This window comes from Electrophorus electricus, chromosome 5, assembly GCF_041902795.1.
Source record: "Electrophorus electricus isolate QZ-2024a chromosome 5, ASM4190279v1, whole genome shotgun sequence".
NCBI lineage: Eukaryota > Metazoa > Chordata > Actinopteri > Gymnotiformes > Gymnotidae > Electrophorus > Electrophorus electricus.
Window position 1 is genome coordinate 3,107,501 of NC_137501.1, and position 21,325 is coordinate 3,128,825.

Genomic DNA, 21,325 nt, shown 5'->3' on the forward strand with positions numbered 1-21,325 from the left:
ATATATATATATATATATATATATGTTGTGAATATATATATGTTGTGTTGCCGTGCAAACCGTCCAAGCAACACAGATGCTGCCGTTTTTTCATGCATATCGTGCATGCTTAAAGCTCCCGTATACGTTACTTTGTTCGACCAGTAGTTGTAGGTTTCACGAGCAAAAGTGTAGTTAGGAGACACACACAAGTTTGGGTTTTGTTTATAATTTTGTGCAGAAGTAAGAATGCTGGCAGCGGCACTCATTACAATTTTATATGTATTTCATTACTGGAAAAGCTTCGATGATATGGATGTTGCAACTTGCTAGTTTTGTTTATTTTTTTTGTCGTAGCCTAATTATTCTCATTAAACAAACTGAATATTACTGAACCAAACCACGCTCACCATGTAGGCTCTTTGGCTTGTTTGAACACTATTTTGAAACACGCTAAAGTGAAACAGTGGTAAGACCACGTAGAGCAAAGACGTTTTTGATTGATTACCCCAAAGGACCCGAGACAATAGCTCTTTGACTGCTCTTGGTTTTCAATGTTTCTCAAGTTGAGGGTTTTTGAATTGAAAATAATCGCTTAGTCGCTATCAGGAACGAGAGTTGAAATACACAAGGGGATTCCACGGAGCTTTTGTGTATGAACAAAAAGCATGTAAATCGTCAATGTTTAAATTCGGCAAGTCACCCCGCATATGCTGTCTGATGTGAACACAGGCCTGTCGCATACGTAGGAGCTAATATCAGTTGGCGTCGCACGCTGTAGGCCCCGCGGCTCCATAAATATGACGCGAAATCTCGCGCGCGGCCTGTTCCATTGTTACGTAATGCTTCGACTAGATTGTTGACCGGAAACTTAGAACACTTTCATGTTGAGCAATAATGAGATCAAAATCCCTGAAGATTTTTTTTTATTGCATTCTAAGCAGCGTTCATGCTATTGAGAGTCCCATTTGTTAGACTAGAGGCTATATAAAGCAATGGTTGCTAAGGGCCGAATTCGTGCCACGTGTTACTAATTAACAAAACAGGATTTGTACATAAAGGAACATGAATCATATAGCTTAGGTTTACGACAGGAACGAGCTCCTTAGCTTTCCGTTACATTCGTACTGATGTCACTTTACGCTTGTAATTTAGGCTTTACATCTCCACTGGGCATTTGTTTTTGTTTTATTTTTTTAAGGCTATTTATTTGTTTGTGTCAGGCATCGCTTATGATGACAGTTTTACCTCACGAAATTGACCAATGAAATGTCAAGGTACCAAATGCAGAAAACAAATGGTCTCTCCGGGCTAGGTATGTCAGTATTATTAGCTTAGTTGCGCTTGGCTGAGAGACGAGTGTTTATCTGACACTTTTAGGCTCTTGCGTCCTAATTTATAGCTTCTGATGTTTCCTGCTTTTAGCTGAAGGGTAGAGCGGGAATGCAGAGGCTGCAAAGGTGAAACGAAATGTTTGCAAGCCGCTGGGCTGTCCCATAAAAAGTTCAACAAAGTTATTATTTGGGTGTTTATTATTATTATTATTATTATTATTATTATTATTATTATTATTATTATTATTATTATTACTACTACTAATAATAATAATTCTACTTTGTTTTCAGGAAATAAATTATAAAGGGTTCAACTGTCCATGTCTATCTATCTATCTATCTATCTATCTATCTATCTATCTATCTATCTATCTATCTATCTATCTATCTATCTATCTATCTATCTATCTATCTATTTATCTATCTATCATGTGTGTGTGTGTGTGTGCATATATATATATATATATATATATATATATATATATATATATATATATATATATATATATATATATATATATATATAACACTGTTAACTGTAAGCAAGAAGGAGGATGAAGGAAAACGTTGATCATAACATCTCTGTTTGAGGACTGATCATATAGAACGTCTGATGACAACACGCGCCAGAGAGCGCGCAGTCAACCTGGGATGACGCTGCATTACTGTTAACGTTCTCTACGATCACTGTCCAGAGAGCGCGCCCGGTAAGCCTTAAGACATGAATCAAATCCAACTCAACAGGATATAAAATTTCCCCAATTGTTAACGTAACATAAGGCGACGCCTAAACATGTGTGTGTGTGTGTGTGTGTGTGTGTGTGTGTGTGTGTGTGTGTGTGTGTGTGTGTGTGTGTGTGTGTGTGTGGTCGGGCCTGGTGTGAGGGAGGAGAAAGAGAAAGCACAGATCGCTGTGTAAGCGATCTCTTTGTGTTGATTTAGGAAGACGTTTGCTGTATATAACGTTCAAGGCTGATAATATCATTGCCTCGCCAGATAAATAAAGCAGTGGCCAAACCATCGGGTCAGCTATCGATCCCTTTCGCCAGCTGAGAGAAAGGGAGTGAGACGACACGGAGGAGGAGGGGTGGAGGGGTTCGCTTATTAGCATTCCATACCCATGGACCACCACTGACAACTGAGAGAGATATCCAGCTCAACATCGCGCGTGTTCGTTTCTAGTGTTACCCATAATTTCTACGAACACGTGTAGGCAGCTTCTTAATGAGAGTCTGCACGTGTTAAAACACTAACACTGTATTCATATTGACAACTTAAGCCAGATCATTTTAAGCGTATCGTTTCGTGTAAATATTCCATGTATTACTATCCACATATTACTGCAGACTTTGGAAATACTACCGTCCAAAAACTAAAATACGTATCACTAGGAATTACAAGAACATATATTATTATAGCTTACTTCTTTTTTTTTTTTTTGGACAAAGGGAAAAAAAATGGTTTAAACGCGTGACCTTTCACAACCGCAGGTTTTTCCACATAGGAATTCCCATAAATTTATAAAACTGAAGAAAAAATACTATCAGAGCAAAAAAAAAAAAAAAAAGTTGCTGAAATACACTTGTTGATATCAAGTTAAGAACGCATTATTAGTATTTGGAACTGAAAGTAAATTCGAGTGTATTAATAGACCAACACTTGTACGGAAATAGTAAATAAATGTTACTATTTTCAAAATATTTTGAAAGATTATTATTGGTTCACATGAGAACTGGAGCTTTGGGAATACACAACTAAATACGCGCGCTCAACTCTTTTCCAACAATGACAGCTGTTTATCAGTTAGGGAGTTCTTTCCAAGTTTTTTTTTCCCTCCTCCCACCCCTCGCGCCGTCTCTATCTTGCTTTGTTGTTTTAAAATATGCATGTCTCTCCGGAATGCCCGTCACGAGTCCAAACTTTGCGTCCAACCTCCCACATGAAATGATCCCCCTTAAAGGGGGCTCAATATGTCTCAATCTGCACTCCATTTCACTCAAAGCATTTGGGTATAAGGACAGACTCCAGAAACGCATTAATTAAAGGGCGATGTCTCCGACACAGACTTACACAATGCTCTTCCCGACGAAGACGACCAAACGCGATAGCAAGGACACGAAGCCTTGCACGGAGGTCCGACGGAGAAGTAAGAAATTTGTTTTCATTTCGTCCCCCTTAAACGCGTGTGTGAGTGGGCTCCGTGTGCGCGCATGCGGCGAGTTTGCGTGTGCCCGCATTTGGGGAGAATGGAGAGAGCGAGCGGGAGAGCGAAGGGGGAGGGAGCTGAGAGGAGAGGATGTGTGGATGTGTGGACGGGCGCCTGTGCATGACTCCGGCTGTCATTAACAACAAATTAATCAACACATAGCATTTAAAGTCGAGAGCGACAGTTTTCCGCGTTTGGCTCTGCGATGGCGGAATAAATCAGTGCATGTGAGCCAGGGAGATGGAAACGCAGAGTTTGCTATGAAATGGGAAGCGTGAAAGCAGAGGTACCGAAGCCGCAGCGCCGCAGAACGGGGATTTCACGAACATGTCGAAGTATAAAACAGATTCGTCTCCCTTTTCCGGTTTCAGCTTTCTAGAATGGTTGACGTTTTTCAGTAAGCGGTGGTCGGCGGCAATAACACTGAAGTTGTGAGTTTTTCATCCTGACGGTATCCTACGAAACCCAAACCTTACATTGTTTCTGAAATGTAATGACATACCTGTTGCTAAGTTCCGCTAGGAGCAAGTATTATCCCATCTTTATTCCCTACAAAAGCCCAGGAAAGCCGGTGACGTCAGGTTATCGTGAGATCTCCAAAACAAAGCGCATCTAATTACTGTGTTAATTCACTAATGCAAATATGTTTCCGAGGGCCTTCACAGCCGCATTCTCCGATCCGCCCCTCGCGTGGGCAGCGACTGACCCCGCGCTTACGTACCTGATAACGCTCCGGACTTTCAGTAATATTTACAGGCTATTTTTATAATACACACCAGATGGTTTGCGCCTGTGCCACCACAGCCAGCAAGTTTCACAATTTTACTCAGCAGCACTTTGTTGCAATTACACTTCATGCTGGGACCAAATGTAACGGTGACCCATTTTTCATACTTACACAATTTCATGGCAGAACGCTGGACATCGTAGATAGGCCAGCGCCAATTAACATGTTTAGCTTGTTGTGTTAACAGCGGGCCATGTACTGGAATACATTATATGAATGTAAGGTTACGTTGAAAGCCTTTACCTGAAACATCGATAAGCTCTATAAAATTATTCAGAATGATTCGCATGTAGTGTACTAACTGGAACACTCACTGTAGGCTGTCTGTCACACAGAATATTATCCTTGAATAACCTTTCAGACCTGATTTGCAGTTTGCTAGTCGGGTCAAATGGTTGAATACGTCTGTGTCGCTTACATTTAAAAACCAGTTGGGTACTTAGCAATTTTGTACAATTGGCAACATATACGTGATATTTTAAAAAGGATCTATCTATCTATCTATCTATCTATCTATCTATCTATCTATCTATCTATCTATCTATCTATCTATCTATCTATCTATCTATCTATCTATCTATCTATCTATCTATCTATCTATCTATCTATCTATCTATCTATCTATCTATCTATCTATCTATCTATCTATTCCAGTTTTGTACCTATTTCATATAGGACTCTTCCTACATTTAGCAATCGCAATACAACTATTATAGGCATTGATGTGGCAGGTTGCCTGACAGGCTCGGTGAATTATGTTGTTGTTAATATCACTCTAATTTAGTTTTTATTTGACTAATTTCTCAGCATGACTTCTATTTTCTTTGATAATAAATGACCGAAGCGTTTTGTCGAGGGAGGTTTTTCATCCTCGCCATATTGACCGGGTCTTGACAGAGGCATTATCCGCCTGGCTCGTGTGTCGGTGCGTGCCGCGGCGCCCTGATCCCGCCGCTTTTCCGCCCTTTATCCCCCTGTCTAGCCCATAGTCGCCGCAGCTCGTGCGTTTGATAAATACACGCGCATTCCTCCGCTTAGCACGCGCGAGAGTATGAGAACTGCGCGGGGCTGCACGACGGGGTTAGACGCTGGCTTTTACGGACGGAGACCCAACAGTGGGAAGTAAATATCAAAGCCCCGTCGCCCTGCAAACAGCACGTTACCCGGGCTTCGTACGAGCCTACGACTTTACTGTGACAGTGCGCAGCTATTTGAAGCGAACCGTTCTGTGTGCATTAACCAGTTTGTGCCGTTTCATGAACAAAAATGGCGTTTCTTTGATGCCCGTTGAATAATACGTGCACTGACACTCGTTCCTCCCGCGCGCAACAGTGAGTGCTGCGTCTGCCGTTGTAAGGCCTGCGCGGCCTTGGCCTATTGCACACAGCGTCCTGGTGTTCAGAAAGCCGGAGCCCAAATCTACCGACCGTGTAGCTCTGCCGGAGAACATGCGCGCGCGCAACCGCTTGTGTCTGCGCTGCAAACGATGGGGGTCGTTCGAAACAAGACGAGGATGCGAGGAGAGAGCGAGAGAGAGAGAGAGAGAGAGAGAGAGAGAGAGAGAGAGAGAGAGAGAGAGAGAGCGAGCAGGCAGCAAGGGTGTTAAGGGGGGGGGGGAGGGGGGTCGGGGAACGGTCTTTCTTTCAGAATGACCTGGCCCCTCTCTTCAAAGCCACGACAGAAACTAACGGTCTTAATCTGAATGCGAAGTCTGTGTGGTATTCGCGTCTTCCATCAGAGACGGGGACATGTTTTTCTTCCCCGGCGTATTGCTTCTCGCCTCTTTTGCCAGTCATTAGAATGCAGGACGGTCTTAACCATCGCCACATGCGCTCCGAAATATTTCATGCGCAGTATTACACGCTATCTCAGTGTTGTATTTATGCCAGAACCCATGCTCCCCCTCGCTACATTCGTTTGCATCCGTTGATGATATCAGCAAAGAATAGCAGGAACCGTGTTTAGTTGTGTCCGCCTTGGGGGAAGGCGGCTTATTAGGTCAAAACTGGCTATAGTGGACGGAGACCCAGAGGTCAGCTGACCATTCACGGTGAGGGAGTTTGGGAGGGGGCGCAGGCGGTGGGGGGTGGGGTCCGCGTCTCTGGTGAGGTTTGTTTGAGAACAGGAGTATTTGTGGCCAAGGAATGAAAAGGAGTTTACCACAAAGCTCGCATACTTCAGAAACGCCTCATCAAATATCCACTCTTCCCACCACTTTGTGGCAAAGCGAAAGGACGTGGCTAGTATTTATAACAAGAAGTCTCGTGCCATTTTACTGCGGTATATAAAACCAACGGAAGACGCTCGGGCACATATGCGCCATGCAGGTTTTTTTTAATTCAAATTTAAACTATTTGCACTAAAACATTCACAGATTATCTTTGTTTATAAAAACGACCGTGACTTTCAGTGACAGTATAAATGGATACAAACACTGAGCATCAAACGCACCTCAGTGCAATATGCGGCCCGTGCACATCAAACGCACCTCGGTTTATTGTCTTTATACCTGTTTTCACTGTGTCTGTAAACACCTCTCCCTTAAATAAAAGGCCAAGGGCAAACCCGATTCCTCACTGGAAAACCTGGAGCTGTAGCACGGGGCCTATTGTCAAACGGCTCATTGGACAGACTATGGCCAATCCGCACATCAACCTGCAGCGTGCAGCTACAGGACGAGATCCACGCGCTCAGCGGGTTCGCCAGACAGGATTATTTTTGCGTTCATCGTCACTGGTACATTTACTGGTGCCCTTAAACGCGTAGTTAAAACACCGCACGTACAGCTTTGATAAGGGCTGATTGGAGATGTAACCTATATGTACTCAAACGATTTATCGTATTAACATTCTATGATTCTGTTTAGGCTCTGTTTTGACCAAAAACAGTATCCTACACGTGGCTCAGGTCAAAGAGCACATTTAAATTAGCAATAATATTTTATGTTGTTTACTGATCACCCAAGGTGTACACTGGGGTTTCTTAAGTAAGCAGTTGTCTTTGGTTTTTGTTTGGACTACATAAATCACCACTAGTGAATCATCTACTCTACTCTTTGACTAGCCTCTAAATTTGTCTAATAATACTGACAAATTTTCAGTTTGCAATAATAATATATGTGGATTTCTATGGCAGTGGATACTAGTTAGCCATGTTACAAATGAACCTGTTTAATTTGAAATTGGCACATTTTGGATTCTTTCGAAGTGAAGGACGTGAGATTTTCTAGGTTAGGTTATAAGTGGTGGGTTCAGTCTAATGTTGCTCTACTTCTCATAGCGTGTGTTGTGTTCAGACCGTGTAGCGCTCAGTCGTCTCTCTTGTGCATAATCCGTTATTGTGTCCTTGCTGCTTTTATGCACGAGTAATAATTCAGTTAGTCAGACGACTCCCGTATTTACTACTGCAGTTATTTAAGTGCCATATCATTAGAACAAAGTGTTTACTGTAAAGACGACGTACTCTTTTAAAGCTATTATTATTATTATTATTATTATTATTATTATTATTATTATTATTATTATTATTATCTGTAGTAGTAGTAGTAATCGTAGTACCAGTATTAGCGTGGTCGTAGTTCTGTAATGAAAATTGTATTTTGCCAGTGAAAATATTAGAAAACGCATAAGAAGAATTGAGCGTTCTGAACTGTCTGGAACGCCTATAGCTTGAGACAGTATGGCAGAAACTCACATATAAACACTAGACTTGTCATACTTCTCATAGATCTCCGTTTCTCTTTATGTAACTAACAGCTTCTTTACAGTCAAACCCTTAATAATAATAATAATAATAATAATATGTAAGATATATATAATAAAATAAGAAGAAACAGTCTAGATTAAGGTTATGGTATAACGTTTTCATTTGAGGCTTTGTCTTATATGAGGTAATGTATCTGGGGTTTTTTTTGCAGATATAAACATGAAACAGTGCTGTGTATAAATTATATCGAATCAAAGTGGCCGTATCTTTGATTTTGTAAAGCATGTTGTTGCGGCGTGTCATCCTTTTTTCATATTAATACCGAGCATCCAAGCTGCAATAAGCGAGGAGCTTTTTCTGGCCTGGAAAGCTGAGAGTTTAGCTCAGTTTGACAGACTTCGTCAGGCGGTGTTGTTGTGGTGCGCTCGTGGTTTCATAGTCGGTGAAGGGGTTGTCTCGAGCTGTTTGTTTCTCCCTTTGTTTGCTAGATGGCGCTCTGTGTTCTGGGACCATGTGACGGAGAAACAAACAGCTCCTCGTTCATTCTGTGCCCGTTTGCTGTTGTGTTGTGCATCTCACACTCTTTTATTTTGTATTATTTTTAAATTATTATTACGTCTCTTTTCTCTTTGCTCTTCACACTGTTGTTAGACTTTGCTAAAAACATTTAGTTTTAAATGGTGCCTATTATGGGAAATAATGTGACAATCACTCGTGGTAGAAATTATTGTTTTTAATTATATACATTTTAAGATTGTTGTAAAAGTAAAATAATTAGATTTAAAAGTGAGCATAGTGTAGTATATTGTTGTCTTTCGTGGTTTATAAATGAAGAATTTACGTTATAAGAATAAGCTTATGGTTAGCACAGTATTCATTAATGTTTTGTGATAGACTAATGTTGCAAATATTTGAAGAGTTCGTATAATCAGAAACTAATCTTTATTTTTTTTAGTTATTCTTATAAGTATCTATTTTATATTTTAATGCGTTGTTTTTAAGAATAATATGCTTTCTCATGCAAATATTCATATATATTTAATTGTACGACAGATTCTGGAAAACATAAATGTGTACCTAGTTTTTCAAGTTAATGTTTATGCACATAGCTATCACAGAACACATATTCTATTAAACGAATGGTGTACGCCTCTGTTTGTCTTCCAAAGCCGGGATCGAAATGGTTTCCAAAACATAGTACAAACCTGGTTTTGCACAAAACTGCAATAATGTATGCTTTATTTGTTTGAGAGTGTATATATCATTACATTTTATAAGGCAGTGCGGAAATCAGAAGCCATATTCGCACGTTGTAAAAATGTATTGTGTACTTTGAGTGCTGTGAAGATATATTGCTGCACTTACACTTCTTCTAAATAGGGGCTTGTCCACATTTTGACGTTGATGAATGCGCCCAAGACGTGGAGAACATTTAAAGATGTCTTTTAAATGTTGTAGCAGACAGCGGAGCGCGCGGTCGTCTGCAGCCTAACCGCATTCTCACACTTCTCAAAGAATAAGAACAACAGCTTATGTTGCATTTGTGCTTCAGTTTTCCTAAAAATCCATAATGTCAGACGACTATCCTGTGCTTTATAACGTTAGACACTTACCAGAGGTTACAAATACAATAAGTTCATGCATGTATCGTTTTTTGTTTGTTTGTTTGTTTTTTTAACTTTTGTTTGCACATTTTAATGTATTTTTCATTTCAGTTTGAACCGAGAAGTAGCCAGCTAACTGTTAAGTACCATTTAATCCAGACCATTTCCCAAAATATTCATTTTGTCTTTTTAATTTTTACTTATTTAAACAAATAACGGCATGACAGTTGTGGGCGCACATTTGTATAAGTTAACAGAAAGTATATGTAAGATATATCAGAAATGTAAAATATGAATTGTAATGAATGGTCTTTTGTCCGCTAGTTCACGCCACCCCCTATTGGAGCCCACATGGCTTCTCACCACAGGTGTTCTTGTATAGAGACCCTCCACCTTGACCACTCCAACCCGCCAAAGACGCTCTCGGAGCGGACAGATTTCAAAGCTGCAGTCCTTTATTGCTATAGAGATCGGACATAGCGAAGAATGTGGCATTCATACGGTTTAATCGTGCAGTGCTGAAACGTGTGTGGACGGTTGTTTAGAGATCCCCGTTCTAATGCGCATTGATGTATGTGTCATTCACATTTCAAAACTGTTCTACATTTTTTTCGATTTCAGGAGAAATGTAGATAACAGGTTATTCTTATAAGACATGTTGACTTGTCGAAATCTACCGAAAATTGTTTCAGCTTTCGTTTATTTTACATTAGTTTACATTGTTCATTTATATAACCCATTAGGTCTACATGTGCCCAAAATATGTACCCAAATCACAACTTATTAATGCAATCTGTTATAGCTCACGCAAAAATATATATACGCTAACTGACCAAAAGTAACACTATTCCCCGACTCATGGGAATCAATAGAATTTATAAGATGAATGATCCTAGCAGATCTGGACATTATATCCTACGTGAAATAGTAGAACGGCGTCTCCCGATTTGATCGAATTAACTGAGCTGTCAGTGCGTTCAGATACTAACGGCACGTGTAGGTTTGCAGCACGTGAGACCAAAATCTAGTAGTATAGCGCGCGTGAACAAAGCCTTCCGCGTGCGTGCCTGTTAAGTTCCTTGCTGTCAGGATAGTTAGCGGTGTTCAGATATGGACGATGGCTCCAGAAACTCATCTCTTGGGGGCTTTAATTAACAAGCTGTCTCAAATCTGCAGAGATCCATCAAACAGCTTTCCCTCAGTAGCAAATCCCCCGTTTCGTCTCGGCAGACCCGCCGCCTTCCTACTCTTATGACTCAAGTCTACTTTGTTTCTGTGTAAACGTTTATTTCAAATAAAATGTATGCTTATATCGCATTATGTTTGCTTCCATGTAAGTAGCTCTCTTTCTCTCTCTCTCTCTCTCTCTCTCTCTCTCTCTCTCTCTCTCTCTCTCTCTCTCTCTCTCTGTGTGTGTGTGTGTGTGTGTGTGTGTGTGTGCGTGCGTGCGTGCGTGCGTGCGTGCGTGTTAGAAATAGAGAGTGAAAGAGAATATAACTATGTGAATATGATCAGTGGGGTATAATAGCGATGAAATAGCAATGCTCTTTTACGCTTCTGTCGGCTTCACTGGCTACTCACTCACTCACTCACAACTTTATGTTCGTCCCCATATACCACAGTGGGGGGTAATTTGATAGCGAGATGGGGGCGAGTTCAGGGTCAAGAGAAAGCGCTGTCCATGGTCCTACACAGAGGTGCCTGAATGCTCTTATCAAATTAGACAGAACAAGTTTCAAATCGATGCCATCGCCAGTGTCTGGAGACCGCCAACAGTTTACAACCTTTAACAAGCCACCTTGACAGTTGGTGCTCCAAGCACAAATACACACTACTGTCACGGTGTGTGAGTGACCATGGCCTCTAATAGACGGGAGAGACTGTGAGATATCGCAGTTGATAAGTGGTGATGGTGAATTACTTCGAGAATATCACGCTTGGACTACTAGACTAAATTTATTCAATATTTTTGAGACGGAAATATCGTCACCTATATGCTTATTATATTGGATAGCTATATTTAAAGGTTCAAAATAGTGTTTTCTATCAAATTATAAATAAAAATACAAAATATAAATATATGAAGTCTAAAAACGTCCTATACGATAAAGGTTTTGTCTTAATATCAGCCAGGTTTCTTTGGTCAAATTCTTTTCGTTTTCTTTATGAGTTCATTTGTTCATTTGTTTACTTGCTTTTAATTAAATATAGACGAAATAGAATAAATGTATATGTAATAAAATTGTACCTGTTGTAGAAAAAGACATTGACAGCCGTTGGAGAGACTTTCTTTTGCCCACCTTAATTTAAGCTACTTTATCTCACAGTCAGGCTTACGTATGCTTTAAAATATATATATTGAATACATACAATTTTAAGATACGTTATATGATTAAATAAATGTTAATGGTGCTGACTAAATATATATTATAGTATTCTGAAAGCTTCAAAGGACATAATTTTACAAGCTTTATTGATATTGTAACTTTTTCAACCAATGATCGAGCGGCAAAAAAATCGATTTTTGTGATCAGTTTCCTACGTTTCTATTTCCATGTAGACTTTAAAAATGAGGACCTTAAGTCACATATTTTTAAATGACTATTGACCCACGTGAAAAAGACAGAAATTCTGTTTTGCCCTATTTACACAAGTGAAACTGTCGACTGTCCACTGGCTAGTTTAACGGACGCCGTCTTGTTCGTTCACTGACTTTCCAGATAGACAAAGGAGGTTTTCCGCCTTAACGCAGAGATGACAGACCTCTTTACGCGCATTTCTCCCGTCAGACGTCGTGCTGTCTGCCGTCGCTTTTCATCTTGGTTGCTGACTCAGGTGGAGAAGAGAGAGGGATGCAGGGATGGATGGGCTACTGTAAGCAGTGGCATGGAGACGGTTGCCAGGGAGAGGCGAAGAGACGATGGCGTCCTATTCTCGCCGTTCGCTTCTTTAAAAAAAGAGAAAGGGCACAAGAGCCTCTAGGTGAATACGGAGGAAGATGAGTCGCATCACAATAAAGAAAACGAAGAAGGCCCGAGCACAAGCAATGGTCTAATATGATAACGGGCCCTATCCATCCACCCTCTGTATCACCATCATCATCGTCATACTCTTCATCATCGCTCTCTCTCCCTGCCTCCCCCTTTCTCAGTAGCCACCTTGTTGCCTGTCAGGCTGTTTTTAACAGCAGCCCGTCAGGCGCACACCTCTGCGGCCTCGCTAATTTGGGGTTCATTGGATGGCAATAACTTAATTTAAAGCCTCATCTTGACGGGCGGCTCTTAATGAGGATGCGCGAGCGAGGCGATGACGTCTGAGCCGTGCAATAACGCGCCCGCTATTCATGTGGGAGCGGCCGGTGTCGCGCGCCAATGTGGTTAGTCTCCAAAGCTCGATGGGTCTCATCTATAAATGTGTGAGTCAGTACAAGGTTGAGCCCCCATAACCCCCTAAAAAGCAGCCTAGCGCATAAACAGGGCCAGACTGACCGAGTAGGGCTCCGCAGCCCAGTTTGATGCGCGGGTTTCGGGGCAGTGTAATCTGGTTTCATTGAAAAGGCCTCTTGTTTTGCAGAAAGGATCAGGTTTTATCGTGTCCTTACTGTGGGTCGTCCGACAGCACGGTGACCCGCCTGGCACCCTACGCGGGAATTCCATCCTCCACTGTAAAATGACAGGTTGTAATGTCCCCTCGCGCTCCCGTTCTCCGGTTTCTCAGCGACCTCAAGTGATTTAGGTCCGTGTGTACCTGTCCTCGGTTTTAAAGGTAGATTTTGTGGGCAAAGTAGAAAATGTGTTAAAGGCGAGGTGAAAAACGGCGTGGTTCCTGTTTCGGTCTTCTGTGTGGCCACCTGAATATTCCATTACGAATCGTTCAGTTCAGGCGCTTATGGCTTGGAAAAAGCAACATTACCTTTACTACCTTTACTAAGTGCACCAACTATTAGGGAGGAAAACAGACCTACTGCCCACGGGCCATTTCAGAAGAAAACTGATCAGAAAGTTAATCGCATTGTATCGTGTCTAGAAAGATAATTTCACTCGACATTAAACAGCAGCAACAATAATACAATGCTTTTGTATTTCTGGAATCAAACATATTTACAACAATGTGAATAGTTGTATGACCACTTTAAAGCTTAGGTTTAAAACTTTATTAACAGATTTTGGTATAGTCTTACTAGCCACCTTACGCCTATCGGCGGTTTGTACTTTTAGGATTTTTTTCAACATACTAACATATATTGTGTGATATTTACATAAAAAGGCATGTTAAATATTTTTTTCGGGTCCTCTAGATAAAAATGTCCACACACCCCAGTGGAAGCACAGTCGATTGTCAGCATGTTGCTTCGTTTCCGTCCCGACCACGCATTTATTGTACACGCTATATTTCAAACACCTGCTTCGTTTTGAAAAACGAAGATTTGAACACATCACAATAACACCTCGGGTTTATCCCACAAACCGAATTCCTGACATTAATCGCTGACCTACACTGAAATTGTCTTTCTTGTGAACGCTCATATTGTGGAATAAGTGAGTCCGTTCATCAACGTCAAACCGAAATGGTAAATTGTTAATAATGGGCAACAAAACAATGTCTCAACATTTCCTGTAATTTTTTATTGTACTTTCTCATAATGTACCGTCACATGAAGTTTTCTTTTCCTACCCCCCACCCCCACCCCCACCCCCACCCCCACCCCACCCCACCCCCGTCGCTCAAGTCTAAACCAAACGTGTTTGTCTTCAGTCGCAGGCTATAGGACCTTTATGACCTGGCGTATCAGGGAGGAGCTAATTGAAAGGACGACATGGCCTGGAGTACCATTAAAGCTACATAAAGCGTCTCCGCCAGCAGCAGCTGCCCAATACTGGCGTGATCCCCTAAAAGATCACACACGCTTTCGCACACCATGTCCGGTAAGTGGTTATGACACATTAAGAGAAAGGCTTACGTGCACGGAACGGTAACTTCAGAGAACCAAGGCGCTTGTGTGGGCTGTGCGTGAAAGGGTGTGTGGGCCACGTGTGTTATATGAACTAATAACCATTCATCAAAAAAAAAAAAGTGTGTGTGAATGTGTGTGTGAATGAGACACAGATAGAGAGAGAGAGAGATGAATAGTTGGGTCTGAACAGCAAAGATACACCCACAGAAAGACAGACAGACAGACAGACAGACAGACAGACAGACAGACAGATAGATAGATAGATAGATAGATAGATAGATAGATAGATAGATAGATAGATAGATAGATAGATAGATAGATAGATAGATAGATTCTTTAAATATGAAGAAAGAGGTACGTAGACAATTTGAACATTTCTTTTATTCAGGACAATAAAACATTGATTGTCGCAGTTTCTTGACCCGTAAAATGTAAGGGGTTAGATTTCCCTTCAGAACCGAGCATATAATTATGCAAATAGAGATCTGACAGCGATCTGGTGAAGGACTCTCGACAAGGGAGAGAAGGGGTGAAGCTCCAACTTCACCAGCTTTGGCTCTTTGAGAAAAGCTTGAACAAAGTTCATATCTACTAGCGCGGAAGAGCATGCGTGACAAAACGCTAGCTGTAGAAATTAAAATATCAATCAAGGATTTCATTCACTCCAAATGTGAGGAAGGTTTTCCAGTTAAGGTTGGCTGTCGCATCCAAAAGTGCTATGAATGCATTCTGCACAGGTTGCGCCAAGGACGCGTCCTGATTTAGGCTAAGACGGACTCCATACTCCATAAAGCATTTTTTTTTTTTTGTATTTCATTTAACAAGTTTCTCAATACATTTGTACAAATAGACTACAAAATCGGAGCAATTTAGGCCTGAAGTTTGTTTCCCTTAGCAAATAAAGATGTGGAAAAACGAATATTACGGTCTAACACATATAGCCTGCTACTACTACAGGATAGGCATGTTATTAATAGTTATGTATATAGGTAAACTATGTATTTAATTCACAGAGGAATTAAACACCTAGGCTTCTTCGACACATTTTTGTGGACAGTTATTTGGAAAACATTCACATCTCGAACGCACCCCGTTTTATTCTCCAAAAAGTTTTAGATAAACTGGAAAAAAACTTTTTTTTTTTGTACGGGAAATGTTTCAGCGTCTGAAGTTCGTTCAACGTAACTTTAGCGCTGCGTTCCGTGCCGCCCATCAGAGGCAAAACCAGCCTGCGGCATTAAGACAAACCTGCTGATTTAGGCTCCATCTGATACGCCGCAGTCTCTCGCCTGTCGCCGTTCTGCTCGACACTGGCCTCGTTGTGCGGGAGTGGGCTCGCGGATCACCTTCCGCGCTCGAGTTCCGTAGGCGACACGTGAGACGAGCGGGTGACCACAAGAAGCCCACGAGGCTCCGCTTCCCCGGGAGCCGCGCAGCGAGGCGAGCTGCTCTCCACCGGGCTCCAGGGATGGACCCTAACCCGACAACCTCTCGGCTTGATAGTGATGCCTTTACGATCACGAGATTGGAAACGAGAGGAGCCCGTGCGCTCGCATCCGTGAGCGCGCAGTTAGGATACGTCCGTCCAGCCGACTAAAGGAATCATCCAAAAAGCGGCCGTAAAGACTCGGATTTCTACAGGTGGAAAAAAAAATGCAACAATAATATCTATAGATCAATCATTAACCATTAAACCCATGAAAAGAAAACAAACAAACAAAAATAACAACACGAGATCATATTGTGTCATTAAAAAGAATTTATTCGGCAGCAGCCATATTTGCAGATAGTTGCAAGAAACAAGGGAAATAAATTAAGTGGATTACGGCCATGTATGATCAGGACAAAATTATTTAAAGGCAAAATTCTTTAAAGACGGACTGAGATGACGACTACAAAATAGTTGTGTCAAATCGGGACGACCGTACAAGCAATATGAAAACTGCCCCCACCAAGTTTAACGGGAAAAAAGGACAGGAAAATGGAAAACTCACAAACCATTTATATAACATGAATAAGTGTAATCACTGCAATAATAGACCTAACAATTTTTAGACTGAATATGATTTCGCAATATAAACATAGAAATCACTTGATTAAAAATAGTAACTGTTAAGATTTATCATTTACATATCAAATGTATATTTGGATTTGGTTTAAGGCTGATGACCAATTCACATATGGCTTAGTAGGCTAAACTAGGAAAAGAGGAATGAAATAAAAAGGGAGAGCCAGATGAGCTTCTTTATTCCTAAAACTGCACGTTTCAATATCCAAGGATTTTAATATCCAGTTCAGCTGTAATGAGCAGCCTCTTGCAATTAATATATAGCGTTCGCATATGCTGAGATCGACCAGGGTAAACCGTAAACGCCCTGGTCCATGGTCAAAACAGCTGCAAGCTAAACTCTTAAAAGCATATTAAATGTCATCAAATGCTGATCAGGTCAGAAAAGTTCTCAAATATCCACTCATCATTCATTTATTTTGGTTAAACTACATGTAAAATATGCAAATTACACTTATATATTAAAATAGTTTACCTCCAAAGATCTACAGGACACTATTTTAAAATGATAGGGCAGAGAGTGTGCGTGTGTGTGTGTAGATGAATTGTTTTTAGTTAAAACTGTGATGTACTGACACATTTGCACGGCGTATCTTTAAGCCTTGACTAATACCGCATTGTTCTGAAGACAATGCCTTATTGTTTATGCCAAGAAAATGACAACGTGTGCTGTAGTGAAAGCAGAGGATGTCAATGTGGAGTTAAAACACGAGACATAACGGGGCTCTGATGAGGAAAGCAAAAAAAAAGACAAAAAAAAACCTCCACATAAATCTCTTCTAGACTTTGGATAATATTAACCCTTCAGTCCTCACAGGTAGGCAGATATTTGCTGAACTCACTTATGAAAGATATCCCTAAAATGTGCTCTTGGTATGTGACTTAAAATGAAGTGAAAGCTTGAAACAATTCCTCAAATCTATAGAATTCTGTTCCTGGCTGTCATTAAATCCTCAGACTCAGTGTCTTAATTCCACAAATGCTTCTAGAATTGTAAAGCGACTGCTTAAATTATTACTTGGCGTTCAGCATTCATTTCCCTTACAGGCAGGCGGCAAAGAAAAACCTGTGTCAAATATGGGATTTTTGAAAGCGAATAACAGCATATTGCGAGTACTTTTAGTGGCGTAGTGCTAAACAAACTCCAGAACTGCCCACAAGTTCCAGCACCTGAAGTATGAGATGTTCCTCAGCACACCAGCCCTTCAGATACATATCTAACCCAGGTCAAGGCAAGAGCGGGAAAAACCAAACAGAAACGACAGGTCTGCACAGCGCCGGCTTGTAGGTGGGCTCTAGGACCTGGGGGGTGAGTGTGTGTGTGTGTGTGTGTGTGTGCTTTCCAGGCATTAGCTCGGTTCAGAGTGAAGTCAGGACAATTAGAGGCACACAGCAAGGTGCTGTGCAGAACCGCCTGTCAGCCTTAATCTGGCCACGGAAGAGCCAGCAGCGGCATGGACAGCAGCCCAGGGGAGGCCCGAACAGCAGAGCCGTATTGCTTTGACAGTTGCGCTCATCTAGAAATAATGCAAAACGCTATTCTGATGTATACACGGCGCGCCCACATGGAGTCCCGGGCCTCAGACAATACATCACAGGGAGGAGGGCCCCAGGGAGGGATTTGGTTGTGTTTTTGTTTTCTTCATTAAAAGCAAAGAGAGGAAACTGAGCAAGGGCCCGGGTGGAGACTGTGGGAGGTTCCGGAGGGTTCCAGCAGGTTCTATAAGTCCTCGTGCCTGGCCCGGTTGGAACTGCGCATGGACACTGGGGTGGCGGTGGAGACTTCCCGATCGTCTGGCTCCTTCTCCTCGTCCTGCTCCACACTTTCATCCTGTTCCATGTGTTTGCTGAAGAACCTGAAGATGGAGTGGAAGCTTCTCCATGATGTCAGATCATGCCTCTCAGTGCCTGCAAACGTGTACACGCGCACACACACACACACACACACACACACACACACACACACACACACACACACACACACACACACAGGCGCGCGCGCACAGAGAACGGCACACAAACAGCATATAAACATTGAACATGCTTAGCAGGTATTGATTGAAAGAGAAAATAAAGCGGACAGAGTAGATCTTATATGAGGAGAGAACTAAAGGGCAGTGTCGCGTCCGTGCGACAGTATGTACCGTGGAGACGAGAAGAACCAATATAGGGCAGAAACGCAGCACCATAACCTTTGAGCTGAAATGAGCTCTGCTGGATGGACAGCTGAGGTCCAACCCAATCGCCTTCACAAATGTGTAAATACGTGAGTGAGCGTGGAACTGAACCAACGAGCAATTTTGCTACTGAACATCTGGTGCAGTACTCACGTTCAAGCTAACCCGGTTTGTCCGATTTTGGTGCCCAATCTCACACAAGCACCACACTCGCGCCTGCAGCGGGTAGCTTTCCGTATATACACCCTTATCGGGTTCTCCACTTATTAAGACGTATGCAAAGTGACAAACAATGGAGGCAGTGACTCCCGCCGGGGGCAGATCGAGTGTTCTCTCTAGTGACCACGGCGCGGCTATCAGTTCTTCCACGGAAAGGCTCGGATTCGGCCTCTCGCAGCGGGTTAAAGAATTCCCATGTCCGGGTCACTGGGCACTGGAGGAGTGACATGTATACCTCAAGTCCCTGCTGCACCTCACAAAGTCCTCACGGAACCTTTCGACATCCTGGAAGCACCTCTGGGTAGCAGGAGAGGAGCCTTCCCGAGGCCATGATCACTGTAACTGGTCATTTAATTGTGATATTTGTCAGCACGGTTTACTGTGTTATCTGTCAGCATGTTGGCTGTGTTCTCTGCATGTCCATTATTTTAACTGCGGAGTTCAACATTCCTCTCGCCGCACTGGCGGGATTTTTCCGAGAGCGTGTTGGGGAGCGGATTGGCTCGATATGTTTTTTTTTTTTTTTTTTGTCCAATTGCTATTGTTTGTATTTCCTCTGCATCACAATCGCATTCCAAAGGACTGGCCGCAGGGATACAATTAAAAAGCACCTTTAAGGCTCCTGCCAAAAGAGTTCTCAAACGGCCACAATACTGACCTCCATGTTTATTAGATTGACCTCTGTCTGGCCAGTATTGACGAAGATAGCTGGGGTGAGATGGGAAAAGCGTGTGTATGTGTGTGTTTTCCTAGCTTGGCAAGTGATCAGTGCTTCAGGTCAAGTTTACCAAACTGGCAATCAGGGAGTCAATATCTCCTACCCAAACAATCTGGTTACCTGGGTAGGTCCTGGTAACGAGGGGAGCACCTCGCTGCTTTTATTCATCATTTATACCCAATTTACAGCACACAGCCTCCAACTGTTCTCCCTCGCTCTCTCTCCTTCTCTCTCTCTCCCTCTCTCTCTCCTTTCTTCTTTAGGAGTGATCAATGGTGAGGGATTATTATTATTTTTTTTTGTTACCTTGAACCAGCGGTGAACTCGGGAGCCGTGAGAGCCTCTCGCACTGGTCCCAGCTCCAGGGTCAGCAACAGTGCGTCTCCAAGCAGATATGCAAACGAGCCGGGCCCCTGCAGTGACCCCTGCGGGGGATCCGCCCTCACCGACGACATTGCCTCCGACGAGAGCTCGCGAGCGCGCTTGACTAATGGGCTTTTATTACAGCACCACGCCAGCTCTTGATTGCCAAGATGTGCGGAGTGCAATTGAAGGTGCACACGCGGATTCCGCTTGCTTGCACCGACATGCGCAGAAGGCGGGAGGGCGGCCAGGCCTCGGCTCAGACCCCACCACGCCCACGGGACGTGGGGCGACGCACTTCTCCTTATATTTCTATGGGCAGATTGGAGTCTTACACAGAGGAAAAACAGATGACAGACTCCGCGTTGTGCTGTTTGTCATAAGCTGCTGCCTGTCAGGGAGATACAGCTGATATATTTTAGGCTTCTAAACACATTATTAATGCCAAAGTAAAAAATAATTACGATATAATTAGTGGAAGGAATATAAGTAATGTCAGTAAGGCTTTGTTTCACTCTTAACAATACAGAAAAACTGATCTCAAATAAAACGTTTTTTAAGCTTTTTAGGCTGCGTTTTATTTATTAAACAAAGTATTGTGTGTTCACAGTCAATTCATGTTTGCAAGCATACCTGACTATTTTAGCAACAAAAATACACCGAACCATTAAGATTTACTACAAGCCTGTTCTATTACGCGATAGAATAAACATGGTACATAATGTACACAAGTTATTTGCTTTTCATATGAATTATGTTGTGTGTCACTAGCGAAAATGGGGAAATAAGAATCAGCTAAGACCACAAATAAGGTAAAAGTACAAATATTAAATAGTCTATCATGTCATTTCCTAGACAGTGTAAGTGATAATCTACTATGATATTTATAATACCAGTGATTATAGGAACTATCAATATCCATCCATTACGCATATTTAAAAGTTTACAGTTAAGACTACAACAGGTTTTTCTTTCTGTGCCCAAAGCCTTATTTTATTTACACGTTTATTCGTGTTCAAAGGCATGGTAAAAACTATAGCTACTGCACTGAAACTGTCTGACATGTTTGAAGATGAACTCAAACCATGTTTCACACTCATGCCAAGTGTGTATCCCCCAGATTTAAAATTTAAATGTGTAGAAACAGTCAAGTGAAAGAGGAAAGCAGTACACTGGAAGTTTCAGCAACAAATCTCTCTAGCACGACAGCC

At 42.0% G+C, this 21,325-nt stretch overlaps 1 protein-coding gene and 2 long non-coding RNA genes across 6 annotated transcripts in view; 1 reads left to right on the forward strand and 2 right to left on the reverse strand.

Moving 5' to 3' along the window:
* LOC113575007 (uncharacterized) overlaps positions 1-3,514 on the reverse strand; it is a 4,896-nt gene extending 1,382 nt beyond the window's left edge. The window contains exon 1 of the long non-coding RNA XR_003410376.3: positions 3,384-3,514. This is a non-coding gene — a long non-coding RNA (uncharacterized LOC113575007). The remainder of the gene's footprint in view (positions 1-3,383) is intronic.
* On the forward strand, positions 3,323-20,680 carry LOC113575006 (uncharacterized). The gene is made up of 3 exons (XR_003410375.3): positions 3,323-3,459; positions 14,371-14,540; positions 20,015-20,680. It is a non-coding gene; the product is annotated as an uncharacterized LOC113575006 (long non-coding RNA).
* arb2a (ARB2 cotranscriptional regulator A) overlaps positions 16,311-21,325 on the reverse strand; it is a 119,561-nt gene continuing 114,546 nt past the window's right edge. For 3 of the 4 annotated variants that reach the window (XM_027006275.3, XM_081714999.1, XM_027006273.3), the window contains one exon: positions 16,311-18,545. In XM_027006275.3, coding sequence (XP_026862076.2) covers positions 18,358-18,545 — 188 coding nt within the window. In that variant the 3' untranslated portion in view covers positions 16,311-18,357. The remainder of the gene's footprint in view (positions 18,546-21,325) is intronic. The other variant, XM_081715000.1, reaches the window with a different exon arrangement.